We start from the raw sequence: 26,516 nt of genomic DNA on the forward strand, positions 1-26,516 counted from the left end.
ATCTACATGGAGGAATGGGCCAAAATATCAGCAACAGTGTGTGAAAACCTTGTGAAGACTTACAGAAAATGTTTGACCTCTGTTATATACCCTTTGTTGGCAATGACAAAGTATTGAGATAAACTTTTGTTATTGACCAAATACTTATTTTCCACCATAATTTGCTAATTAATGTAACGGCGTTCTTCGTTTGTTGAGAGAGAGTCGGACCGAAATGCAGCGTGGTGGTTACTCATGTCTTTAACGAAAAAAGTGACGATACATGAAATAACTTATAAATACAAAAAAAACAACAAACGGAACGTGAAACCTAATACAGCCTATCTGGTGAACACTACACAGAGACAGGAACAATCACCCACAAAAGACAAAGCGAACTCAGGCTACCTAAATACGGTTCCCAATCAGAGGCAACGAGAAGCACCTGACTGCTGATTGAGAACCGCCTCAGGCAGCCAAGCCTATACAACACCCCTAATCAGCCGCAATCCCAAATACTACAAACCCCAATACGAAATACAACACGTAAACCCATGTCACACCCTGGCCTGACCAAAATATATAACGAAAACACAAAAACCTAAGACCAAGGCGTGACAATTAATTAATTAAAAATCCTACAATGTGATTTTCTGGATTTTTTTTCTCATTTTGTCTGTCATAGTTGAAGTGTACCTATGATGAAAATTACAGGCCTCTCTCATCTTTTTAAGTGGGAGAACTTGCACAATTGGTGGCTGACTAAATACTTTTTTGCCCCACTGTACATGTCAGTATATACACACAAGTAGCAGTACGATTAATATTGATCAATGCATTACAATTTTGTGATCAGAACTTTGGATACTATAGTAAAGAAAGACTTATTCCAAACAAACTTACCATGGTGGCAGGGTTCCATGTGGTAGAGGGAGCACTCTTTGGTTGCCAATTGTATCCACCTGTCAACTTCTTCTCACCAGGCTGACTCCAGTGAATATCACTACATAGGAAATGGAAATGGTAATTATTTTCATTCAACTGCAATATATCAGTATGGTAAAAAATAATAATTAGTCATTCCAGTTCCGTTATCATTGCATTCTTACTTTTTTGCCACACCATTGCCAATTCCCAAATCTAAAAAGGAGAGAGAATACATTGTTAGTTGAGCGAATAGTGCCGCTGACTTGACCATCTCTCATTAAAATACACCAAAAGAGATAGAATGTAACACTTCATCTGGCAGCTGGTCTGCTAAAATGTTAAGTATCAATAGCACATATGCAGCAGACCATTATTTCTAGCACACCAAGACAGTCGTGAAGAGGGTACGACAAAACCTATTATATTTGTCAAGGGTCTTCAGATCCTCAAAAGGTTCTACAGCTGTACCATCGAGAGTATCCTGACTGGTTGCATCACTGCCTGGTATGGCAACTGCTTGGCCTCTGACCGCAAAGCACTACAGAGGGTAGTGGGTACAGCCCAGTACATCACTGGAGCCAGACTTCCTGCCACCCAGGACCTCTACACCAGGCGGTGTCAGAGGAAGGCCCAAAAAAATGTCAAAGACTCCAGCCACCCTAGTCAAAGACTGTTCTCTCTGCTACTGCATGGAAAGTGGTACAGAAGAGCCAAGTCTAAGTGAAAGGCTTCTAAACAGCTTTTACCCCCAAGATATAAGACTCCTGAACATCTAATCAAATGGCTACCCAGACTACTTGCATTGCCCCCCTTTTACGCTGCTGCTACTCTCTGTTATTATCTAAGCATAAGTCACTTTAATAATTCTACCCACATGTATATATTACCTCAATTACCTCAACTGACTGGTGCCCCCGCACATTGACTCTGTACCGTTACCCCCGTATATAGCCTCACTATTGTTATTTGTTACTTTATTTCATTTATTTATTTATTTATTTAAGTATTTCACTGTAAGGTGAAACAGGTGTAACCTGTTGAATTTGGTGCATGTGACAAATAAAATGTGATCATTACAGTATGGTGGGAGTAAGACCTAAGGAGCACGTTGATGATACATACTGCCCACAAGGTTGGCCAAGGACGAGTCCAGGTCATCCGACACCAGTTTCCCAAACTGCTGCCCGTTTGGGATTAGCCCCTGGCTGGGCGAGGAGGCCACTGTGGGTTTGAGGACACCACCTAAAACATTATTTATAAAAAAGGAAGGGTGGGAGAGGGATGGGGTAAAAGACAGAAATCCACAGACGAAACAGGAAATATGATGTGGTTAATTGTGAGCGGTGGGAAGCAGATGTCGCACGTGAAAATGACAATAACTTTGCTGGCGCAGTCTAGGGCTGAGCTGTGTGTCATCAACTCACCCAGTCATGTGCCATGAAACAGCCAAGGCCCAAAGTGTGTGTTCACCCAATGGACAAGGGAGAGAAACAAAACAATGGTGAGATTGTGAGTGAAGCACCCCAAAACCCACACATTAGATATATGTACACCACCGGTCAAGTTTTAGAACACCTACTCATTCAACATTTTTCCTTTATTTTTACTATTTTCTACATTGTAGAATAATAGTGAAGACACCAAAACAATGAAATAACACATATGGAATCATTTATTAACCAAAAATAAGTGTTCAACAAATCAAAATGTATTTTAGATTCTTCAAATAGCCACTCTTTGCCTTGATGACAGCTTTGAAAATTCTTGGCATTCTCTCAACCAGCTTCATGAGGTAGTCACCTGCAATGCATTTCAATTAACAGGTGTGCCTTGTTAAAAGTTAATTTGTGGAATTTCTTTCCTTCATAATGCGTTTGAGCCAATCAGTTGTGTTGTGACAAGGTAAAGACACGAAGGTCAGTCAATACGAAACATTTCAAGAACTTTGAAAGCTTCTTCAAGTGCAGTCTCAAAAACCATCAAGCGCTATGATGAAACTGGCTCTCATGAGGACCACCAAAGGAATGGAAGACCCAGAGTTACCTCTGCTGCAGAGGATACGTTCATTAGAGTTTCCAGCCTCAGAAACGGCAGCCCACATAAATACTTCAGTGTTCAAGTAACAGACACATCTCAACATAAACTGTTCTGAGGAGACTGTGTGAATCAGGCCTTCATGGTCAAATTTCTGCAAAGAAACCACTACTAAAGGACGAAAAGTTCCAACTGCTGTGTCTTTGTGAGACACAGTGTGGGTGAACGGATGATCTCCACATGTGTATTTCCCACCGTAAAGCATGGAGGAGGAGGTGTTATTGGTTGGGGGTGCTTTGCTGGTGACACTGTCTGATTTTAGAATTCAAATTCTAAATAATATTTTATAATTTGTAGCGATATGCCATCCCGTCTGGTTTGGGCTTAGTGTGCCTGTCATTTGTTTTTCAGCAGGACTATGACCCAACACACCTCCAGGCTGTTTAAGGGCTATTTTACCAAGGAGAGTGATGGAGTGCTGCATCAGATGACCTGGCCTCCACAATCCCCCAACCTCAACCCAATTGAGATGGTTTGGGATGATTGAAACGCAGAGTGAAGGAAAAGCAGCCAACAAGTGCTCAGCATGTGGGAACTCCTTCAAGACGGTTGGAAAAGCATTCCAGGTGAATCTGGTTGAGAGAATGTCAAGAGTTTGCAAAGCTGTCATCAAGGCAAATGGTGGCAATTTGAAGAATCTCAAATATAAGATACATTTTGATTTATTTAACACTTTTGGTTACTACATGAATTCCATATGTTGTATTTCATAGTTTTGATGTCTTCACTATTATTCTACAATGTAGAAAATAGTACAAATAAAGAAAAACCTTTGAATGAGTAAGTGTTCTAAAACTTTTCACCGGTAGTGTATGTGTACATTCTCCACTCTTCACTATACGCTTTATTGAGCACCAAAAGGCACTTTGCTGACAAATGCACCTTTCTGTGATGTACTTATGACTTCGTAGGCATAACTACTCAGGGGCAGAAGGCTATGTTGAGAAGTTGAAATGGTGCCAATACTCATTTCCTAAGCTCTTCCATTTCATGCAAGATTAGACAATGTGATGGAGAAGTGTTACATTGCAGCGAGAAGATGAGGACAGCACTACCCTGACTCTTTGGGTTCTGTTCATGACAAACTGTCATGTTCCAGGCCCTGGCCGTGGCAGTGAAATAATCAAGAATGTATGGCTAAAGGAGCTTGGAGGCACCGGAGCAGACCTTGCCAGTTATGAAACCCGCCATGTGTCGAATGACAGACAGGTAATTGAAAACAGTGCATGTGAATCCCTGAGGGAAGGCTGCGCTTTCCCATGCAAAATAGCAACAAACAAAAAAACATGAATGCTACTTTTGGAACATTTCAAAGCAAATCATTCATGACCATATCTCATGGGGGTACATTTTCTCAATCATTGATCAAGCGCTCACTGCAAGTATTTTGAATTCCTTTCCAAAACATCCAAGCCCAGCGATGGCCCATGAGGTGAGATGCCCCTAGTCACGAGGTGAGTTGGGCCCAGTGGGCAGCAGTGTGGAAGTGATCTAATTGCTGATCCTAGATCTGTGCTGAAGGGTAACTTCTATGTGGCGCTTGTGCATGTGAAGAGAGGGATGGGGAATTGGGAGAGATCGGGGAATGTATGATCCTTACCAGCAGAGTCAACATTGTTGGCGGAGGCTGAGTTATTGCCAAACACAGAGTCAAAGTTGACATTAAGGCCTCTGGCAGTCTGGGGCTGCATGGTGGAAGACACTGAGAATCCTAGTTAAGAGGAAGCAAGAGTGTTGATATTAGCTGAGGCATTAATTGAGCTATAAAGCTTTCTGATGAAAAACGGAAGTCTTTATTTCGCTTGTTAACTTAAGTATGATGGTGCCGTCATCTTTGCAGACACCCTTCTTGTCCATTTAAATATATTCTGTACACCCAAGAAGTTTTTTTTCAGGCCAGAGAGTAGACAGGGGGCAGTAGGAATGGCAAGCCCCAGGTACCTACCTCCAAATAGACCAGCTACAGCAGAGGGCTCAGACTGGAAGAGAGGAGTGGTAGGGTATGATGCTGGCCCACAGAAAGAGTCTGACACAACCAGAGGCAAGCAGGAGGGGAGAAAGGCAAAGAGATGGAGTTTTAGAAACGAGATTAGAAATAACAAAAAACACAACAAATGAAATGTAGTATAGCTTCAGAAAAGTAAGCAAGAAGATCAAGTCAAGTAATATATATCAGCAGTTTGAGAAAAAGGAAGAGAACTAACATTTTTTTTAAAGCCACCTCAAACAAAACACAAAATACTAAAATGTTAGCACTAAAGGAAAACAGCAATCAGGGAAGCAACTAGACTAGAGCAAACATGAACCCGGTGTAAGTTCAGGGTCCTGTGCTTCCAGGAGTTCAGAAAACAGGTCAGTCAGGTTCCCGGTCATAGTACCTGAGATAAACTGCTCTATCCGCACTGTGTGCTCATGATCAGATGCAATGGAAGAGCTCGAAACAATAAAGGGATTGTAATGATCTGGAAAATAAAAAATAAAATGAAAATTCAAATCAACAATGTGAATTGTTTTTGTTAACACTTAAAAAAAGCACAAAAAAAAAAGGCAGAAGTTGTAAAGTGACATGCGATGAACACACATAGGTAAGGAAACGTAGCGAATGTAAATATTTTAAGGCTCATGCTATAAATAACTTAATCAGTCAGCGGCATGCCACGGCACACAGTCAAACAAAAACAAATATACAGTAACAGCAAGGTTTAGTTAATGGTGCTAGCAAGCTTTGACAAGGACCACACGGCTGAAATGCGTCAGCTTAAAAAAAAAAGCATCAAACTTAAAACCTTGTAGCTGTGGTCATTAATGGGAGATGCTATCACCGTTCCTTGTTTTTTTAGTACCAAGGATGTACAACGACCAAGATAAGCACCCGATTCCTGAAAAACCTTTAGTAGCATCAGTACATCTAAATACTACATCATATACCATATGTAAACACAAATTGTACGTACCCACACACACACACAATGTGAACAGCTCCAGACATTCATTGTTGAATTCTATATTCCCCATCAGAATACTGGAGTTCTGAAGCAAGCACTTTTGACTCTGCATCAACTCAAGGGGCAATCTGCAGTGCTACATCCATTGTTGGCCTTCAGTCATGATATGTACCCACTGAGTCTTGAAGAATATACCTTAGAAATACCTCATGAGCTTAGTTTAATTTCATACCGCATCAGAACACAAAATAAGCATGTTTTATTTACTCCAATGTTTGTAAACAAAGTAAATGTAAACAACCACTGTATAGCCTCAAAACATGGTTAAAACAATAATGTTGATATCATGGATGGTCAGTCCTTGCTTCCATAGCTCTGTCTATTAATTTGAGAGTGGTTTAATTTCTCCAGCTACATCCCTCAGCTTTTTACAAAAAAAAGGGGTGGGGATTAAGCTTTTGCGTTATTGTTTCAATTGCTGATTGCCGATTTAGTATCACTTTTGAGGCACACACACGACAAGTAATGGTGCAAAGTCCGGTCTGGAGCATTAATTCACGAGTTCTGCTGGCAACTTCAAACTAGCAGTGCCAAAAGCCCTGGTCTGCACTAGAAAGCCCCAAAAATTTACTGACGTATTGGGCTATAGAATTAGTTTATTATGATTAAGTTTGATCCCCACAGTGAATGATTTATAAGTTCACTACAAAGGGAGATATTTAATTAAATAGTGATCCATTCTGATGACTGAGTGTGTTGTCACACAGACCACGTGCCGAAACAGACCAATCACAGGCCGGCAGGCTATGAGGTGGCTCACGCCCTCATGCCATAGACACTAAGGTTAACCCGCTCAGGCACGCTGAAAACGACTACATCGACCATGATCCTTTGCTAGTTACAGGCACTTTCACCATGATTTTAGCTATTTTTTTTGGTGCCATTCAGTAATATGGCACGCTTCAAATGTAAATAGTTTCCGGCTTCATGCACCATCGGGAGTTTTCCATAGGAATACATGGCTGATGTCAGAGCTATCACCATCTAATGGTTTTTATGTCTATGGAATGGTGCATTCAGGCTGAATATGACAATGGGAGACATTTCTGACAACACCATAACAGACAAAGAAAACTTAACACAAAAAAAATGTCAATGTTGTTTACCACCAAACATTTCACGAGTGGATGTCCTAGAACTAACACCATCGAAAGACACAACAGGCAGATGAACCACATCGATAACAGGATGTGTAAGGAAAGGGTTAAAGTTTGGAATGGAGTCTTCGACAGCTTCTGTATAAGTGAAAGGATCTACACAGGCAAAGGGGGCAGAACAACAAGAAGTTAGAAGAGGACGGCGAGTCAAGTCAAAGGAAAGCATGCAGAAACACAACACCGGGTGCGGCTGAACATAAACCCCATGCCCCAGACAGAATTCTCCATAAACTGAGATAGTATCACAAATACTCCAAGTAGCATTGCAAGGAAACGAATATTGAAGTAGACTTGGAAACAAACAGCCTTATGTTGTCATCTAGAGTCACAATAATCTTTGCCAAGCTATAACAAACAATATTTTACGTAAAGCAGGTTATTTCATCACATTATACCAAAGGCCATACTGAATTTTAACATGACATTTAAGTAATTTAGCAGAAAAACAGCGACTTAGTTAGTGAATTCATCTGAAGATAGCCAGGTGGAAAATCACATCTCAGTCATAATAAGTACATTTGTCCTCAATAAAATAGCTATCAGCAAAGTCAATGCTAGTGGAAAAGAAGAAGAAACATGGACACCATTCGATAATGTTCACTTCTAGACATGACACAAACCTAGACAGCCTTAATCCATGTAACCTACACTTTACCGTCCTTATTGGAAATATTCAATTGGAACAAATGCAGCACATTTGCTTTAAAAACGTTTTTGAAAAGTATACATTTATCAAGTCAAAAAAAAGGTTGTGTACAATTATAAATAACAAGAATACAAAAATAAATAATTCTAGCTTCAAGTTGATGAACCTGAAACTTTGCAGGACTGACAAAAAGTAACAGTGGATTCATACTGTGACTACAATTCATACAGTGACTACAAGAACCCGAACAGTATATTTGTAAGTGAAAAGGAAAACACAGTTAAGTAGGTTTATCTAATCATTTCAACCTTATCATTATTTACTTTCCATTGACACATGACCCTGAATTCCAAAGCACACACAACATTACAACGCACTCCAGATAAAGGTGCCTCTTAATTTGGCACCTGCATCACGAGGTTTAAATACAAATGCCATGAATGGTGAACAACAGGTGTCATAGCAAATCAGAAAAGGTCAGTTACTAACTTTAATGATATGAATAAATAAGGTTACAGTCATGATACAGACCGGTATTTTAGAGTTGCTGACAAACTGGCAAACTACTAAACTCATAATAAGATTTCAGGAGCTGTTTCATTAGACTTCAGTGCAGCTTTTGACTTTCCAGACAAACACTACGCCACACCCACTGATGTTAGTTTCTTCTCCGCAATGAGTCTCGATCTGAGTACCTCCCATACGATTTCTAGAATGGAAATACGTTCTAGACCATCCGATTGGTCCTAGAAACCGATGGATTGAGTCAGAGACAGCACACACGTGGGTAATGCAACGTTTTGAAAATGTGTCATTGGCTTTGATACACTGATTGGTTAGAGATGATCCAATCGCTGATTACTTTGTCTTATACAACACCCCTCATTTTGACATCACCACAACCAACTTCAAAGATGTCAGTCTCAGACTGAGGTATGTATTTTTAAAAGAATGTAACTAGGAAGTTAGTTAAGAACAAATTCTTATTTACAATGAAGGCATACCCCAGCCAAACCCTAACGACGCTGGGCCAATTGTGCACTGCCCTATGGGACTCCCAATCACAGCCGGTTGTGATACAGCCTGGAATTAAACCAGGGTCTGTATTGACGCCTCTAGCACTGAGATGCAGTGGCTTAGACTGTTGTGCCACTCGGGAGCCCTAAAAGCAAATGATTCAGTGGAATAATTCAGTTGAGTCATCAGGCAAGCTTATGACATTATTGATCATAGTCTGCTGCTGAAAAAACCCTGTGTTATGGCTTTACATCCTCTGACATATCATGGATTGAGTGTTACCGATCTAACAAAACACAGACTGTTCTTTAATGGAATCCTCTAACGTAAACCAGGTAGAGTTAGGCATACCTCAAGATCTTGGCCTCTTACTTTTTTCAATTTTTACTAATGACCTACCATTAGCCTTGAGTAAAGCCAGTGTGTCTATGTACACTGATGACTCAACATTATACATGTCAGGTCAGCTACCACAGGAAGTAATAACTGCAACACTTAAAGTCACTGGCTTGCTGGGGCTCTCTCATGCTGTCCCTGGAGGGGGTGCGTCACCTGAGTGGGTTGATTCACTGTTGTGGTCATCCTGTCTGGGTTGCCCCCCCCCCCCCCCCCCCCCTTGGGTTGTGCCGTGGCGGAGATCTTTGTGGGCTATACTCAGCCTTGTCTCAGGATGGTAAGTTGGTGGTTGAAGATATCCCTCTAGTGGTGTGGGGGCTGTGCTTTGGCAAAGTGGGTGGGGTTATATCCTTCCTGTTTGGCCCTGTCCGGGGGTGTCCTCGGATGGGGCCACAGTGTCTCCTGACCCCTCCTGTCTCAGCCTCCAGTATTTATGCTGCAGTAGTTTATGTGTCGGGGGGCTGGGGTCAGTTTGTTATATCTGGAGTACTTCTCCTGTCCTATTCGGTGTCCTGTGTGAATCTAAGTGTGCGTTCTCTAATTCTCTCCTTCTCTCTTTCTTTCTCTCTCTCGGTGGACCTGAGCCCTAGGACCATGCCCCAGGACTACCTGACATGATGACTCCTTGCTGTCCCCAGTCCACCTGGCCATGCTGCTGTTCCAGTTTCAACTGACCTGAGCCCTAGGACCATGCCCCAGGACTACCTGACATGATGACTCCTTGCTGTCCCCAGTCTACCTGGCCATGCTGCTGCTCCAGTTTCAACTTCCACCTGACTGTGCTGCTGCTCTAGTTTCAACTGTTCTGCCTTATTATTCGACCATGCTGGTCATTTATGAACATTGAACATCTTGACCATGTTCTGTTATAATCTCCACCCGGCACAGCCAGAAGAGGACTGGCCACCCCACATAGCCTGGTTCCTCTCTAGGTTTCTTCCTAGGTATTGGCCTTTCTAGGGAGTTTTTCCTAGCCACCGTGCTTCTCCACCTGCATTGCTTGCTGTTTGGGGTTTTAGGCTGGGTTTCTGTACAGCACTTTGAGATATCAGCTGATGTACGAAGGGCTATATAAATAAATTTGATTTGATTTGATTTGATTTGATTAAAGAGCTTTAGAGTTTTAGAATGGCATCCTAAATATATAAAAAAAACTATTGTATTTGGGACAAATCCTTCACTAAACCCTAAACCTAAAATAAATCTTGCCATGAATAATGTGGAAATTGAGCAAGTTGAGAAGACTAAACTGATTGGTATAACCCAGGAATGTAAACAGTCATGGTCAAAACACATTGATGCAACGGTAGCTAATATGGGGAAAGGTCTGTCCATAATAAAACGATGCTCTGCTTTCTTGACATGACAATGAACAAAGCAAGTCCTACAGGCTCTAGTTTATCACACCTGGACTACTGCCCAGTCACATGGTCAAGTGCCACAAATAAGGACATAGGCAAATTACAGTTGGTCCAGAACAAAGCAGTACGACTGGCCCTTAAATGAAAACAGAGAGCTAATATCAATAACATGCATGTCAATCTCTCCTGGCTCAAAGTAGAGAGATTGATAGCATCACTGCTAGTCTTTGTGAGAGGTATTAACATGTTGAAAGCGCCAAACTGTCCGTTCAAATGAACACATCCAAACATACCCCACAAGACATGCCACCAGGGGTCTCTTCACTGTCTACAACAGACTCTGGGAAACACACAATAATACAGAGCCATGATTACATGGAATTCTCTTCCACATCAAATAACTCAAGCGAGCAGTAAAATCAGATTTAAAAAACAGATAAAACACCTCACGGAACAACGCAGACTGTGAAGAGACACACGTATACCCACACACTAATATTTTAATACTGTACATTTTATGTTGATGTTTTTTTTATATAGTAATTATGTCTTACATGAAGTATTGTTTTATTTATGATGTAGGCTGTTTGGTTATCATGTAATTGTTATATTCCTTTTTGAATCCCAGGAAGTATAGCAGCTAATGGGGATCCTAATGAATACCTAACTGTGATTGGATTGTTGATCAACTTTACCTGATTTTATCAGTGGTCTTAACATCCTATTTCAAATTCAAGCTCACCGATAGCTTTCAGGAGTGAGGTCAAATACACCAGGTACTGTATATCCACCACCAGCAAGCTTATCGAGTTAATAAGCTGTTTGAGAATGCTACGGGTTGTATCCACTATGACCTATGGAGAGGCCCATCCCAGTTTACCAAGAGGAATCTGAATGAAAAAGAGTGTGTGAGAGAGAATCAGGCGTGTAAAACAGGCAACCGGCAGTGTGGCGGGAGCTCTCACCTCCCCATGTGTTGGCTGTTGGTAGGCCAGTGGAGAGTAGCAGTGCCTGCTGCTGAAATGCAGGCTGCAAGTCCAGAAGGTCACTCGCCGCTTTGGAAGTGCTTGATGGGGGAAGAGGAAGGGAAGTTAAAAAGTCTCCCAAAAGCAAAACCCCAACTCTCCCATTGCCTACTCAAAAGGTTTTCATAATGCTCCAGGTAGAAGTTTCACCTAGCAAAGGGAAGGGGACATTCTACCTACTCCTTACTCCCAACCTTCACCTACAAAAAAATAAATAAAAGTCAAACACTTCACGCAAACTTGGCAGGCTTGATTAAGCAGCCAAGAGGGAGAAACAGTGGAGTCTCTGAAAGTCACATGCAATCAATACCCTCTGTACAGCCATGGAGGCTCCGTAAACAGCTACCCCTGAGCTTCATGCCTTCAAACGGGGGAATGCACCCTTGCCATCCACCTTTAAATTGGCGCTACGATTTATTCATTATTCTTCTTATTTTGTAATGCTCCCATTTATGTACAATATTATTTTTAGAAGGACATTGTAGAGCTGGGTGATATGGAGAGAAATCCATACCCGATAAATGTCCTGAATATATGCGATAATGATAAATAGAAAGTCTATAACATTAATGTGCACCAGTTGTTGTTTTATTATTATCCTGTAAACTACTACTATGGTTGTAGCCATCAATTGTCCCATTAACAATAACCCATATTAGCAAACTTATTTCATTTCAAACTTCACATTTCTCTAGTATAGGCTACTTATCATAATGAACGATGTCAGCAGAATGCCTGCGGTGTGATCGGTACGGTCAGTGTCCATTGATCATCCCAGCTTTAGTACACGGACATCAAATTCATTAGGTGGGCAAAGGCATAGGGAAGAGTGGGTAAGAATAGATGGGCAGGCCGATTAATAGCAATGGAGTCTTTGGCTCTATGGATACATGGCATTGACGGTCTAGTCTGGCTTCAACAACCCCAACCACTACGCTATTATTAATACTCCCTAAAACATCTGAAACAACTGGATGGGTAAGCAAATGTAAACATAGTTTGCATCTCAAATGGCACCCTATTCCCCATTTAGTGCACTACTTTTCACCAAGGTTCATAGGGCTCTGGTCCAAGGTAGTGCACTATATAGGGCACAACCATAAACTCAACAAGGAGCTATGAACCGTGCCTGGGAACTATACATGTAACCTAGCATTTTGGCAAAGTCAGTGGGGGAGTGATAAGGGTAAGGCCTAGGAGAGAATGGGTGCTCTAACCCGTTTGTGGAGCTGGGTGTGGAGAAAAGGTCGATGGCCGGTGCTGTGTTGATGGTCCGCCTGTCAGTGGACACAGGGGAGGCAACCGTGGTGGCATAGGAAGAATGACCGTTCTGGAGTTCCTTCAGACGCTGCTCCTAGGTGGAACGGGCAAAAGTCAACAAAAACAAGCACCCGGGCCTACCTACAGTACACTGGCCAGCTAACATTTTCTGAGAGCATGTATTTTGACTTAATTTTTAACCAAGGTGGTGGGGACTCTGTGGCCTGATGACCTCAGGAGAGCAACTTATTAGCTAAAAAAAGATCCCTTCTTTGGATCACCTCGGGCTTGATGCTTGGTTGGATACCATAGCATTAATTTAGATTAAAACGAGAACAAAAACCTCATTGAAGACTTGATCGCTGTAGTGTGAATACTGCTCAATAAAATGTTAGACCAACTTAACGGCAGCTTATCCACTCCAAAAGAAAATAAAGAAACTCCCTCGACATTGCCTTTCCCCCCAAAGGCAGAAAATCGTTTAATTTTTGTTCATTATCCCTGAATGTTCTACAGATGCTGCTGACCAGTCAGCACAGATTAAACCCAGTAGGGCAATAAGCCGAGAGGATAGTTGAAGGGGGAGAGCGAGAGAGATCAGACAGTCAGAGATAGAGAGAGGAGCACAATGGAAGGAAAATGTACCTTCAGCGCTTTTAGGCGAGCCTGCTCTTCCTCCAGAGCTGCCTGCTTTTCCCTCTCGTCCACTTTGGTGAAAGATATGCCCGTGTTGGCCAGAGAAGAGACAGCGTTGGAGAGAGTGCTAGCCCTGGATGGACAGAGACATGGGAAGAGAGAGACAGTGGTCAGTTAGTGGGGGCTATGGGAAAACTGTTTACTGATCATTGTCAAAAATGCTGTGTTCTACAAGCTCAGTGAAAGAAAGTGGCACATATTTTTACAACTGCACTTTGATAGATACAGGCTACAATAGTAATAGGAGGTTGGAATAAAATAGAAAGGATTCTGCTTGACAGGGATAGTTTATAACACACCTTTCCCACTAAACAGAGAACCTGAATGAGCACTGATGGTACGTGTATACTATTATAGTACATTGAAAGACACAAAAAGGAAACTAAATCAAATGCGCCTGGCATTAGCCACAGACAAGTAGGTCTTTATTAACAATATAGGACTTTCATAAATTGAGGGTAAAAACACTGCAACTGTGGCATTCGTCAATATTTTCTCGGAAACAACTGGCAAAACACAGAAAATAATACTTTGGACCGCAGTACAAAAACATATTTTTGAGATTGCTGCCCACCAACAAACACTTCAGCTCCAGCTCACACCCACTTGCTAAATTTGGTACCTGAGCAAAGCAGGCTTTGTCTGACTGGACTGTTTTGAATAGGCAGTGAGTAAATGGAAGGGAAAATAACAGTACCTGCTGGCTGCTGTGGAATCTTTCACCTTCTTCCCTTCTAAAGAAGCCAAATGCTGCTCTAAGGCATCCAAGAGGCTACTGGGGGCCTATTAAAATGGAAATAAATAGTGAGTTCAAAGGTTGGGGGGAAAAATGCAATCACAAAGGTGGAATAGCAGACGGAACACAAACAGTAAGCATGCCTAGTTATTTCACAATGCACACAAAGAAAACAAACTACCCTTACAAACACTTAAAAAGAGTGGGATACAGATACTTACACAAACTGTAATCTGAAGATGGAACGTTAAGGAAAAATACAGAATACAAAGGTGGCAATTATCAGCGATGATAAAGATCAGCGATGATAAAGTTTTGGGAGAAAGGTACTATCGAAAGGCATTATTTAAAATCCAAAACAGTCCTAATAAAATACAAATCACAAAATGAATGCCCTTGCAAAATACCGTTTGTCTTGCTAAAGCACCATCTGAACATGGTGATAAGAAAAGTAAAAACATAATACCATTTTATTCTAAGACTGGACACGCAAGCGAGAGATGTAGCTAACCCCATACAACATGTGGCCCTTCTTGAAAGGTGACATGGAACAGTATAATAGCATACAGTGTTTATAATTTGCCATTTTCAATGTATACAAAGTGGAAGTATATTTTTCCTTTTATTCCTTTCATCTCAGGTCTAGCCTACTCTGTATATGCCTTGACAATGTTAACACCTTTATGTGCTGTATGCCGTGCAAGGTGTAGGTGAGAGGGAGTCCCCATTCGAATGCAAATAAAGTGCACCCTTCCTTCCTCGATCACAGATATAGAAGTGATTGGAAAGATGAGGGCAAGGTTATCAACCTACTGCTTTCATCAATCCAACCAAATCAGATCTGTGATTTGATTACTTGAAGGAAAGAAGCATTTTGAAAGTATTTGGGCAGGGCCTGAGTCTGGCGTTTCCTTTAGTAAGGAAACATGCAGTGTGCGCCCAAGAAAGCAATGTATGATAGCTAGGGCTGTGCAGAGGTAACTATTTGGAAGGTCTGAAACAGCAGGAGGTGGCAGGGTGGTGAGAGAGGCCGGCAGCCAGCACACTGAGGAGCGTTGAAATAAAGTCAAGCTGAGGGGTTCAGCAGGACTCCATCTCAGACCCGCTGCACTTTCGGGCCACAGAGATACGAAAGCGATAGATAGCATCAGGTCTTACCTGGGAGAGGTCTGGGATGTCCCCTCGATCTATCCCTACTTGCTGCAAGGAAGGAGGGAGGAAGGTCAAGATAACATGGAGGTAAAAGTGAATATAGGGGTAAAAAATCTGATCACACAGAAGTTAGCAAGGTTGGATCTTACCGCCGCTACTTTAAGGAATTCAGAGATTCTTGTCATTCTAGTGAGGAATTTCTTGTAGATGTCAAGGCCCTCTTTGCATTGAGTTTTCTTCATGTCAAAGTACTTCTCTGTGAAGTGAAAAGAGTAACATGAAAATGAAGCACTGGAACTTAAATGTCATCAAATAAGGATAAACGATCAAACTGTATCAAATTAATCAAACTGCCTTTGCAAATTAATGGGGGAGGTGTTGAATATTCCATAGTATAACTCTAATATTACACTTTTCTCCAATCAGAAAATCGTCCCTTAAAATGTAGACGTCTGCAGGAAGTATACAAACTCTCCAGAGGGGTGCATGAATCCTAAACATGTCTCACTAGCTGGTAAACGTTCCACTGATGTTTGCACATATCCAATTTGCTCCTCCACCCCCCCCCCCACAGGCCTGCTCAGTCCCCCAAAAGGAACAAGGCTCTCACCTGAGTGAGAGGCATCCATCCTCATAGCAGAGAATACAGCCTTGACCTGTATGTAATGACCAGCAATTTATCATAGTCTAGGAACCAAGTGCAATTCTCTAACTCCAGTCTAATGTCCAACTTTGTGGAGAAATAGAATGTTAGTGTTCTGGAATTTCTATTTCCAATGTTATTGACATTATTTTAATTTCCAACTTGTGCACGGAACTACATGTGCACGGAACTACATGTGCACGGAACTACATGTGCACGGAACTACATGTGCACGGAACTACATGTGCACGGAACTACATGTGCACGGAACTACATGTGCACGGAACTACATGTGCACGGAACTACATGTGCACGGAACTACATGTGCACGGAACTACATGTGCACGGAACTACATGTGCACTGAACTACATGTGCACTGAACTACATGTGCAAACAGATATGCAAACAGATATGCAGAGTAGTCTGTGTGCAAGACCCGTCTCTCCACCAGCATTGGGGTGCAATTTCATTTGAACACAGTCCCTTCAGGAAACTAATTTAGAATTAATTGGAAAGTAGATTTCTTCCCCAAAGTGTTTTAGACATTGTCTGAATTTCAAAAGGCAATTCAACCAACCTACAGACCTTATGTCATCTTGCAAACCCAGTTCACTAAAACAAAGCAGAGCAGTAGTAGAACACTGTCGTTTATTGGCCCTCGTTAAGTCAACCTGATAACATGGGGCAGGCTGATAGTGAGTTGTGTAAAATAATTTGAGGCCAGAGATACAGTATCAACCCAGAACGACAGGGTGCAAAGGTGTCTCTGCATCGGCGCTGCTCCATGGTTACGATGATATGGCAATAATGACTGGCAGGCCAGAGCCTCTTGAGAGCCAGAAGGCAGAAGTACTTACCCAACAGGTTAATAATGCCTTCGTTGTAGGCCGCAAACAGTCGAATGGCATCTTTGAACAGAAGCATGAAGGCCGCGTTTATCACTCCGTTGGTGAGCTCATTGGCATTGACCTGGAGATGGAGGGGGGGATCCAAAGCAGACGAATTGAATTGACAGACGACCCATCAAACATTCTCATTGGTCTGATTCAGCAGTAACTCCTAACCACACGACAGAGCTACTCATTCACCGGCAGTTTTTTTGCAATACTGTTATATTCGAGAGCTGGAGCGTTTATTCAGGCCATAGCAGTACAACAAGTTACAAGGAACTTACATTGAAATCAAGTAGTGCATCCATCTGGTTTTGGATAATGGGTAGGGTCTTCAGTAACTTCTCTGTGTTCATGGTTCTCATAACGCCATCCGCCCTTGGGGAAATAAAATATTCCAATCATTAGGAGCCCAATACTATTGATGTTGGACTGTCATCAATGTCATGAAGTATGCAACCTAAAATAATGAATTTGAATTAGGCTTAGTGAACGACACTTCACTTACTCAGATGCCCAATCCCAAATCAACCCCTACACCATGTGCACTTCATGCAGGAGTAAGCAATATACACAAAAATATATCCAAAACACACTTCCCAGGAGTCGACTGTACATTGTATACAATTGTATACAATATAGGACAGACTAGGTAGATCTGGGCCGGATGCTATAAGAAAACATTTGAACAGAGAATTAAAGTCCTTACCCTCGTTTTACTTTGGTGAAGTCAAAAGCGACCTGTCGATACGATACAGCCTTCTCGTTCAGGTAGCGACTATACCTCCTTATGAACGTAGACATGTCATAGCCTGAAAAGACAATGGGGGGATAAATGTTTTAGCATCAGCTGCATCTTGATGGTGATACACATCTCACTGTAGAACTGCCACATAATAACCTTTTCAAACAACTAGCCTATACTCTTAACTGTTTATTTGGGGAACTAAGCGATACAATAAGCAGAGGCAAATTCTTTCCATTGATTTTGGAAATGAAGACGACTTCAGAGTTTATTGGTGGATATACGGGTAACTGATCAAATAAACTAAATACTAACAAAGTGTCTTAATAGGACATTGGGCCACCACGAGCCGCCAGAACAGCTTCAATGCACCTTGGTACAGTTTCTATAAGTGTCGAACTCTACCGGAGGGATGCAATACCATTCTTCACGAGAAATTCCATCATTTGGTGTTTTGTTGGTGGAAAACGCTGTCTCAGGCACCACTCCAGAATCTCCCATCAATGTTCATTTGGGTTGAGATCTGGTGACTGAGACGGTCATGGCATATAGTTTTCATCGTTTTCATGCTCATCAAACCATTCAGTGACTACTCGTGCCCTTGTCATCCATTGTAGCAAAAAGGAATGGGCAACTGCATTTTTTTTATATGGTCTGTCCCGTATTTTCTTCTACTGTCAAAGACAGCCCAATAGGCTGTCTTTGACAGCTCACCATCTTGTAGATTTCTGTCATGAGTGCTATACTCCCCAACCAAGTCATCATCCTTAAACAAACTGACAGCTCCCTATTACCGTAATTTATCAGTAACACAATCTGACAAAAGGAATGTGGGTTATTATGATTAGGGACGCTTACTCTTCCATTATACTCCCACTGGTCTGGGCTGCCAGGCATCTTGTTAACATTTATTTTGATTTAAACTTTATTTAACTAGGCAAGTCAATTAAGAACAAACTCTTATTTACAATGTCGGCCTACTGGGGAACAGTGGGTTAACTGCCTTGTTCAGGGGCAGAAAGACAGATTTTTACTCTCTAACCACTAGGCTACCTGCCGCCCCATGGGACATATTTACCTTGAGTAAATCAATTCTGCTGCGCTTGATGTGAGCGGAGAGTCTGCCATGATACCTTAACCATTCCATTGGGAATAGAGCGGAGGGGAAAAGGGCAGGACCGTCTAAAAGAACATTTCTCCTCTCAGTCTTGCTAGTCTCAATATTACATACACATGTAGTAGGCCAAAGTTATGGAACGTTGCAGTTCTAGAATAGAGCTGACGTGATTCCTTATTCTATTTTAAATGTATTTTCTAGAAGAAGCATTCCTATCTGAATGTTCAGTGACATTGTTCCCTGCTGAACGCAGCCCTGTTGATTGACCTGAGAGAATAGACCTTAAGATACTGTATGAGCTCAAATGCTCCAGTGAAGACGATACTGAACCTGTGATGCAGAGTGCTGCAGAGCTGACTTTACTCACCTTGTAGGCCACTTTTGTCCAAAAAGTTACTGAGGTTAAAAAGCGTATTCCTTGAAGCCAGGTACTGTATAAATCTCTGCAACACAGAAACATGTGTAAAAACTTTCTGCAATACAAAAGGAACTCCTAGATTGCCAATAATTGCATTCACCAACAGCAATTGAAAATGCATAGCAATGTTACATACTGTTGAAGTTGGAAGATTTACATACACCTTAGCCAAATACATTTAAACTCAGTTTTTCACAATTCCTGACCTTTAATCCTAGTAAAATTCCCTGTCTTAGGTCAGTTAAGATCACCACTTTATTTTAAGAATGTAAAATGTCATAATAGGAGTGTGTGATTTATTCCAGCTTTTATTTCTTTCATCACAATCCAGGTGGGTCAGAAATTTACATACACTCAATTAGTATTTGGTAGCATTGCCTTTAAATTGTTTAACTTGGGTCAAACGTGACAGGTAGCCTTCCACAAGCTTCCCACAATAAGTTGGGTGAATTTTGGCCCATTCCTCCTGACAGAGCTGGTGTAACTGAGTAGGGTTTGTAGGCCTCCTTGCTCGCACACGCTTTTTCAGTTCTGTCCACAAATTTTCTATGGGATTGAGGTCAAGGCTTTGTGATGGCCACTCCAATACCTTGACTTTGTTGTCCTTAAGCCATTTTGCCACAACTTTGGAAGTATGCTTGGGGTCATTGTCCATTTGGAAGACCCATTTGCAACCAAGCTTTAACTTCCTGACTGATATCTTGAGATGTTGCTTCAATATATCTACATAATTTTCCCTTCCTCTTGATGCCCTCTATTTTGTGAAGTGCACCAGTCCCTCCTGCAGCAAAGCACCCCCATAACATGATGCTGCCACCCCCGTGCTTCATGGTTGGGATGGTGTTCTTCGGCTTGCAAGAATCCCCCTTTTTCCTCCAAACATAACGATGGTCATTATGGCCAAACAGTTCTATTTTTGTTTCATCAGACCAGAGGACATTTCTCCAAAAAGTACGTTCTTTGTCCCCATGTGCAGTTGAAAACCGTATTCTGGCTTTATGGCGGTTTTGGAGCAGTGGATTCTTTCTTGCTGAGCGGCCTTTCAGGTTTAGACGATATAGGACTCGTTGTACTGTGGATATAGGTACTTTTGTACCCGTTTCCTCCAGCATCTTCACAAGGTCCTTTGCTGTTGTTCTGGGATTGATTTGCACTTTTCGCACCAAAGTACATTCATCTCTAGGAGACAGAACGCATCTCCTTCCTGAGCGGTAGGATGGCTGCGTGGTCCCATGGTGTTTATACTTGCATACTATTGTTTGTACAGATGAACGTGGTATCTTCAGGCGTTTGGAAATTGCTCCCAAGGATGAACCAGACTTTTGGAGGTCTACAACTATTTAATTCCAGCATTTCTTTATTTTTGTACTATTTTCTACATTGCAGAATCAGTGAATAAATCAAAACTATGAAATAAAACATATAGAATCATGTAGTAACCAAACGAGTGTTAAACAAATCAAAATGTATCTTATATTTGATATTCTTCAATTGCAAAGTTTAACCATCATAGTGTGAAATACAGTTTTACTGGCGCTGTTACTTTTTAAAGTAATAATTCCCTAAATCTCAGTGAAAAGATACACAAGACAGATGTGTGCTGTGTTTTATTCTGAAGCCTGAAGGTTGATTTGATTATTTTTTTAAAGCAGCTGTGTGTACTGTTCACGTGAACAGGGCATGTGGAATCCTAACAAATCAATCCTGGATGTTCACATTGACAAAAAGGGCAGTGACAGCCATGGCTAGCGGAGGAGCTGAAGAACTGGAAAAGCCTCCAGCTTCATTTAAGTCTCATGTATGGGAGCATCAAATATGATGGTGGAAGAAGGGTGGTGGACAACACCATTACGGTGTGTAGGTATTGTGCCACAAGAAAGCCGTATGATCATTGAGCATGGCCACACATTTAAAGCATCATCACCCTGGTGTGTCAGTGACAGGAGCCATCTCAGCCAAGAGACAACTTCTCACCGCGACATTTAAGCAGCCCTTTGCTGCAGAATCAGACCGGGATAAAGCCATCACCAAATCTATTGGGATGTTTATCACTGCAGACATGAGGCCATACTCTGTTGTGGAAAACAAGGGTTTAAAAATATGGTGAAAGTGCTTGAGCCACGCTACAAAATCCCCTGGCGCACCCACTTCAGTATGAAGATCGTGCCAGATGTTTATGAACAGGAAAATATCAAAATTGTCGACAAATTATCCAAGGAATCCTCTGTTGCCCAGACGGGTGGACCTCCAGGGCAACGGAAAGCTACGTGACTGCTCATTACACCAGAGGAGTGGACCTCTAGGGTAACAGAAAGCTACGTGACTGTGACTGCTCACTACACCACAGAGGAGTGGACCTCCAGGGTAACAGAAAGCTACGTGACTGTGACTGCTCACTACACCACAGAGGAGTGGGAGATGCGAAGTCCAGTGCTACAGACACACCCCTATGAGTCACACAGGCACAAATCGGATGCAGGTACTGCTAGGAGCAGTAGCAGAGTGGAAGCTAGAGAGGCCCAATAGCAATATCCCAATCACCACAGATAATGCCAAAAACCAAGTAAATGCAGTGATAGAAGCTGGACTGGGGCCACAGATAGCTTGCTTTGCACATGTGATCAATTTAGCATCCCAAAGGGGAATGTATGTTGTTCTGTTCTTGTCTAATGATGTTCTGTATTATGTTTCATGTGGACCCCAGAAAGAGTAGCTGCTGCTTTTACAACAGCTAATGGGGATCCTAATAAAAAAATACAAAATCTCAGTGAACCAGACTGCCTCCTTGGGAGGATCAGGAAGGTGGTTTCCTTTTTCCACCGAAGCACAACAGCCGCTCATGTGCTTAAGACCAAGCAAGAAATGTTACAGCTACCGACCCACAAGCTCATACACGATGTTACAAGGTGGATCTCCACTTATGACATGTTGGAGATCTATCTTGAGCGGCAGGCAGCTGTATACTCTGCACTGACAGACAAGACCCTGAAAAAATATAAAGACATCGTCACCTTATCTGATGATGACGTGAAACTGGCAGAGGAGATTCTCCAGGTGCTCAAACCCCTCAAAACGGTTACAACCTTATTGAGCACTGAATCTGCACCGTCTGTGTCCATGATCCTACCTCTGAAAACAAGAACTCTACAATCCATGGCCCAAAGTGAGGAAGACAGCACCATCACTAGATGTCAAGGCTGCCATTAGAGGACCTGAACCCCAGATACCCCCCTAATAAACAGGACTACCCTCATAGAGCACCTGTACTTGATCCAAGGTTCAAGTCCCTGTCTTAACCTAGACCCTGCCCTACACCGGAGGACATACAGTGATGTCACCACTGAGACTGTGGCCACTGAAGAGGTCAAAAAAAAATGAATTACTTAAATAATAAATATAGTGCAGTCTAATCTTAGTCTATGCTATTGCTATTAGAATATATTTTTGATTTGGAATAAGAATGGATTTTATTAAATGTTATTGCAACAATTATAGTTCTATGAAATAAATCATTGGTTAGTTTAATAGATCAAGTCATTTTTTTCTGCAGAGTCAAGCCACAGAGACGACAGGAGCAGACTGAGGCATCTCCTCCACAAAATAATTTGGCCAAGAAGGAGCTTTTCGGGGAGAGCAAGGACAGGCAAGACGTTTGCCAACACCATCAAAGAGGAGGTGGCATCCTACAAGGCAGCAAGCAGCATTCCAGTGGATGGCGATCCACTGGCATGGTGGAAAAGCAATGAGTGTAAATACCCTCACATTGCCATGATGGCAAGACGCTACCTGGCTGTGCCTGGCACTTCAGTTCCTAGAGAGAGGGTGATCTCCACGGCAGGGGACATAGTGACTTCAAAGAAGTCTACCATCTCCTCAGACAATGTAGACATCTAGATCTCTTTGAAAAATAATTTGAAGTTAAGCTCAGGTCTGATTTAAAACATTTTTAAAAAATCTGTGGACACAGGCTATTTTTTCATTCACTCTTGTTCAAAGGAAGAAGCTATCATATCAATATGATGTTTTTCTAAGTAGTGAGAAGGTTCGGGAGCTGGCAAATGTTAAAAATACATTTGTAGACATGTACTTTTCTTACATGCAATTCTGTAATTTACAAAAACAAGCACACAACAAAGAAAACCGTGTTTGAAAAAGGTCAAGTTTTTGCTGTGAGCCAATGGGAAAACCTAGGTAACCACAGGTTGTTTTCCCCACGACTAGGACTACAAGTGCCAACAGATCAGAATTGGGCTGCCATTGGTACCATTACAGTATGAAGGGAGGATGGAGGTTGATTTGGAGTTCGGAGTCCGTGTCTTGGATGACATGCCTCTCTGATCACCTGGGAGTCAGATTCATTATATAATATGTAGCTCAGCTGGGAGTGTGGAGTTGCAGAGCTCCAGGGTGAAGTTTCCCCATGTACAGATCTAGAAGAATCAGCTTCCTCTCCCAAAACTAACCTTCACCATGAGTGGGGAAAATGCAAAACTGGCCGAAGGTCAGTGTCTAGAAGCAGCTTCACCCTACTCCGTGGAGTTGCAGACAGGTTTTGCTCACCTCGTTGCCGTAGACCATGAGGTGGTGTGTGGCGGTGAGAGACTTGAAGACCACCACCCAGCTGGTGCTGGCAGTCCTTTCAAACAAGGTGTCTGCCAGCTGGGGGATGTTCACGTTCATCTCATTGGTGCAGTGGATCAAGTCTGGGGGAGAGAGTGGGGGAAATGGTGGTTAATGTAGGGTCCTATAGGCATATTAGTTTAAGTGATTGAGACAGACAGACAGTCTGCCTTAGAGCAAGAGGAAGTGTAACTGTGGGAGCATAGGCAGATGTTTTGAACAACCAGTTCCACAGAATCAAGCTGTTGATGTGAGAAAATGACAAAACTTCCTGGTACAGGCTTTCGTCATATTGACCGACCGGGTTCGAGAGAGCACAAAGCCCTTAGCACAGCCCAGGATAGGATAGGTTGCACCCAGGGTATATATTTTGCAGCTATGGTCACAAACGTCTGTCTGAGGATAGCACATGCATTTTGGACTTTGGCAGGGCCCCCATGCCATCTGGCCTGTAGTGAAAGCCGATGCCTTCTGGCACCTTTCCATCAGTGCCATGAGAATGTGCTCTCATGCCAGATCTCACAAGGTCGGCCACACACACACACACACACACACCTCAAAAGGAGATCAAATCAAAGTGTACAGATTTGCAGATGTAGCGAAATTCTTGTTTCTACCAATAGTGCAGTAATAATATCTAGCAATACACACATAATCCAAAAAGTACAAAGAAATAAATATCATAACGAGCAATGACAGAGTCCGGAATCTAATATACACCGAGTATACAAAACATTAAGAACGCCTGCTCTTTCCATGACAAACTGACCAGGTGAAAGCTATGACCCCCTTATTCATGTCACTTGTTAAATCCATTTCAATCAGTGTAGACGAAGGGGAGGAGACAGGTTAAAGAAGGATAAGCCTGGAGACAATGAATGGCACACATACTCAATCCGAGGATGAATGGGCAAGACAAAAGATTTAAGTGCCTTTGAACAGGGAATGGTAGTTGGTGCCAGGCGCACAAGCTTGTGTCAAGAACTGCAGGGTTCATGACACTGGGTTTTTCACACTCAGTTTCCAGAGTGTATCAAGAATGGTCCACCACCCAAAGGACATCCAGCCAGCCAACTTGACACAACTGTGGGAAGCATTGAGGTCAGCATGGTCCAGCATCCCTGTGGAATGCTTTTGCACCTGGGGGTGCTCAATATTAGGAATAGATTTTTCAACGCCGATACCGATTTATTGGAGGGCCAAAAAAAGCCGGTATCGACAATAATAATAACAATAATGACAATAACACTGAAATGAACAATGAACCATTTTAACTTAATATAACACATAAATCAAATATATTTACTCTCAAATAATTAATGAAGCATGTTCAATTTGGTTTAAATAATTCAATAATACAGTGTTGAAGAAAGTAAAAGTGCAATATGTGCCATGTAAAAAAAAGCTAACATTTAAGTTCCTTGCTCAGAACATATGAAATCTGGTGGTTTAATATTCCCAGATCTTCAATATTCCCAGTTAAGAAGTTTTAGGTTTTAGTTATTATGACGCATCGACTATTTCTCTCTATACCATTTGAATTTCATAAACCTTTGACTATTGGATATTCTTATAGGCACTTTAGCATTGCCATCCTATGATGATTCAACTGTTCTACTTGTTCCTCTGAAGCGCTGACTGTTGCCATTGCCTGTTAGTGCAACCTGGGTGGTCTACAGAGCACCTTTACTGACTGCAGAAGCTATTCTGACATCCACAAAAGGATGCCCATGTGATAACAAAAGGCCTTTCAGGTCTGACAGAAATGACTGGTGGTGATGCAGGGAGGGACACATGCATCAACAAGTCCCATCAAAGTGATGCATAAGAACCAAATGGTGTTATAACCTGTTTGGAGTCTTCTCCCTTTAATAGGGCGTTGGACATTGACACACACCGCGTTCAAAACTGGGAACTCGGAAATCTCAGACTTCCGTGCATTCAAGACAACTGAAAAAAAAAAAAAAAAAAAAAAGAAGAGCTCTGAAATATTTTTAAAACGGTCATCCAACTCGGAATTCCAAGTCGGGAACTCGGGCCTCTGTCTAGAGCTTCGAATTTCAAACCTGAAGATCACCGATGTCAAGATTTGACCTCGTCCCCCTCACACACACACAATCTAGGTGCATTGAATGTGCAAAATACTTATTATACAAGTACCATCCTTCTTAATGTGTAAAACCCATTTCGAGACCCTCATATAGATACACTGTAATCAAGCAACCAATGTGACTTCAAATAACTGTAGGGAGCTGTTCATGCAATACAATATTTAAAACAATCACTTGCCAAATCTTTACTTGGCAAATGACTGCAATAAATATTTGAGTAAAATTCTTTGTTGTAGAAACTAATTATTTTCAACAGATCAAACTACATGTGAAATGTATTCATCACAAAGTAGTGAGTATTAACTAGCCTGTATTTCACTGTTACCTAAAGTGCTGCCATGTTTGTTGACCTATATATTTATATGTAAGTCTAAGCAAATTTCGGAGAATTAAACAACGCTACCTGCTCGCTGTGGCTTGTGAAAAGGGCGGGATTGTAAATGTAATTCTACTCACCTTTGTCCTTTAATTTCAGTTTGAAAGCAAAAAAGTTAGACTCAGCAGCAGGATGATTTTCACT

At 41.9% G+C, this 26,516-nt stretch overlaps 1 protein-coding gene across 24 annotated transcripts in view; it reads right to left on the bottom strand.

The window, feature by feature from the left end:
* LOC109872466 (phosphatidylinositol-binding clathrin assembly protein) overlaps positions 1-26,516 on the bottom strand; it is a 54,294-nt gene that overhangs the window by 14,746 nt on the left and 13,032 nt on the right. For 5 of the 24 annotated variants that reach the window (XM_020463696.2, XM_020463693.2, XM_031808214.1 and 2 more), the window contains exons 2-18: positions 23,826-23,968; positions 19,215-19,290; positions 17,695-17,797; positions 17,270-17,363; positions 16,953-17,064; positions 15,601-15,707; positions 15,458-15,499; positions 14,261-14,346; positions 13,513-13,636; positions 12,825-12,961; positions 11,548-11,648; positions 5,379-5,462; positions 4,946-5,026; positions 4,601-4,711; positions 2,029-2,127; positions 1,089-1,119; positions 883-982 (exon numbers count right to left, since the gene is read on the bottom strand). In XM_020463696.2, coding sequence (XP_020319285.1) covers positions 883-982; positions 1,089-1,119; positions 2,029-2,127; positions 4,601-4,711; positions 4,946-5,026; positions 5,379-5,462; positions 11,548-11,648; positions 12,825-12,961; positions 13,513-13,636; positions 14,261-14,346; positions 15,458-15,499; positions 15,601-15,707; positions 16,953-17,064; positions 17,270-17,363; positions 17,695-17,797; positions 19,215-19,290; positions 23,826-23,968 — 1,631 coding nt within the window. Of the gene's footprint in view, positions 1-882; positions 983-1,084; positions 1,120-2,028; positions 2,128-4,600; positions 4,712-4,945; positions 5,027-5,378; positions 5,463-11,547; positions 11,649-12,824; positions 12,962-13,512; positions 13,637-14,260; positions 14,347-15,457; positions 15,500-15,600; positions 15,708-16,952; positions 17,065-17,269; positions 17,364-17,694; positions 17,798-19,214; positions 19,291-23,825; positions 23,969-26,516 lie in introns of those variants that run through there. The other 19 variants (XM_020463699.2, XM_031808213.1, XM_031808216.1 and 16 more) reach the window with 8 other exon arrangements.

Source organism: Oncorhynchus kisutch, linkage group LG28 (assembly GCF_002021735.2).
Source record: "Oncorhynchus kisutch isolate 150728-3 linkage group LG28, Okis_V2, whole genome shotgun sequence".
In the NCBI taxonomy this organism is placed as follows: Eukaryota; Metazoa; Chordata; class Actinopteri; order Salmoniformes; family Salmonidae; genus Oncorhynchus; species Oncorhynchus kisutch.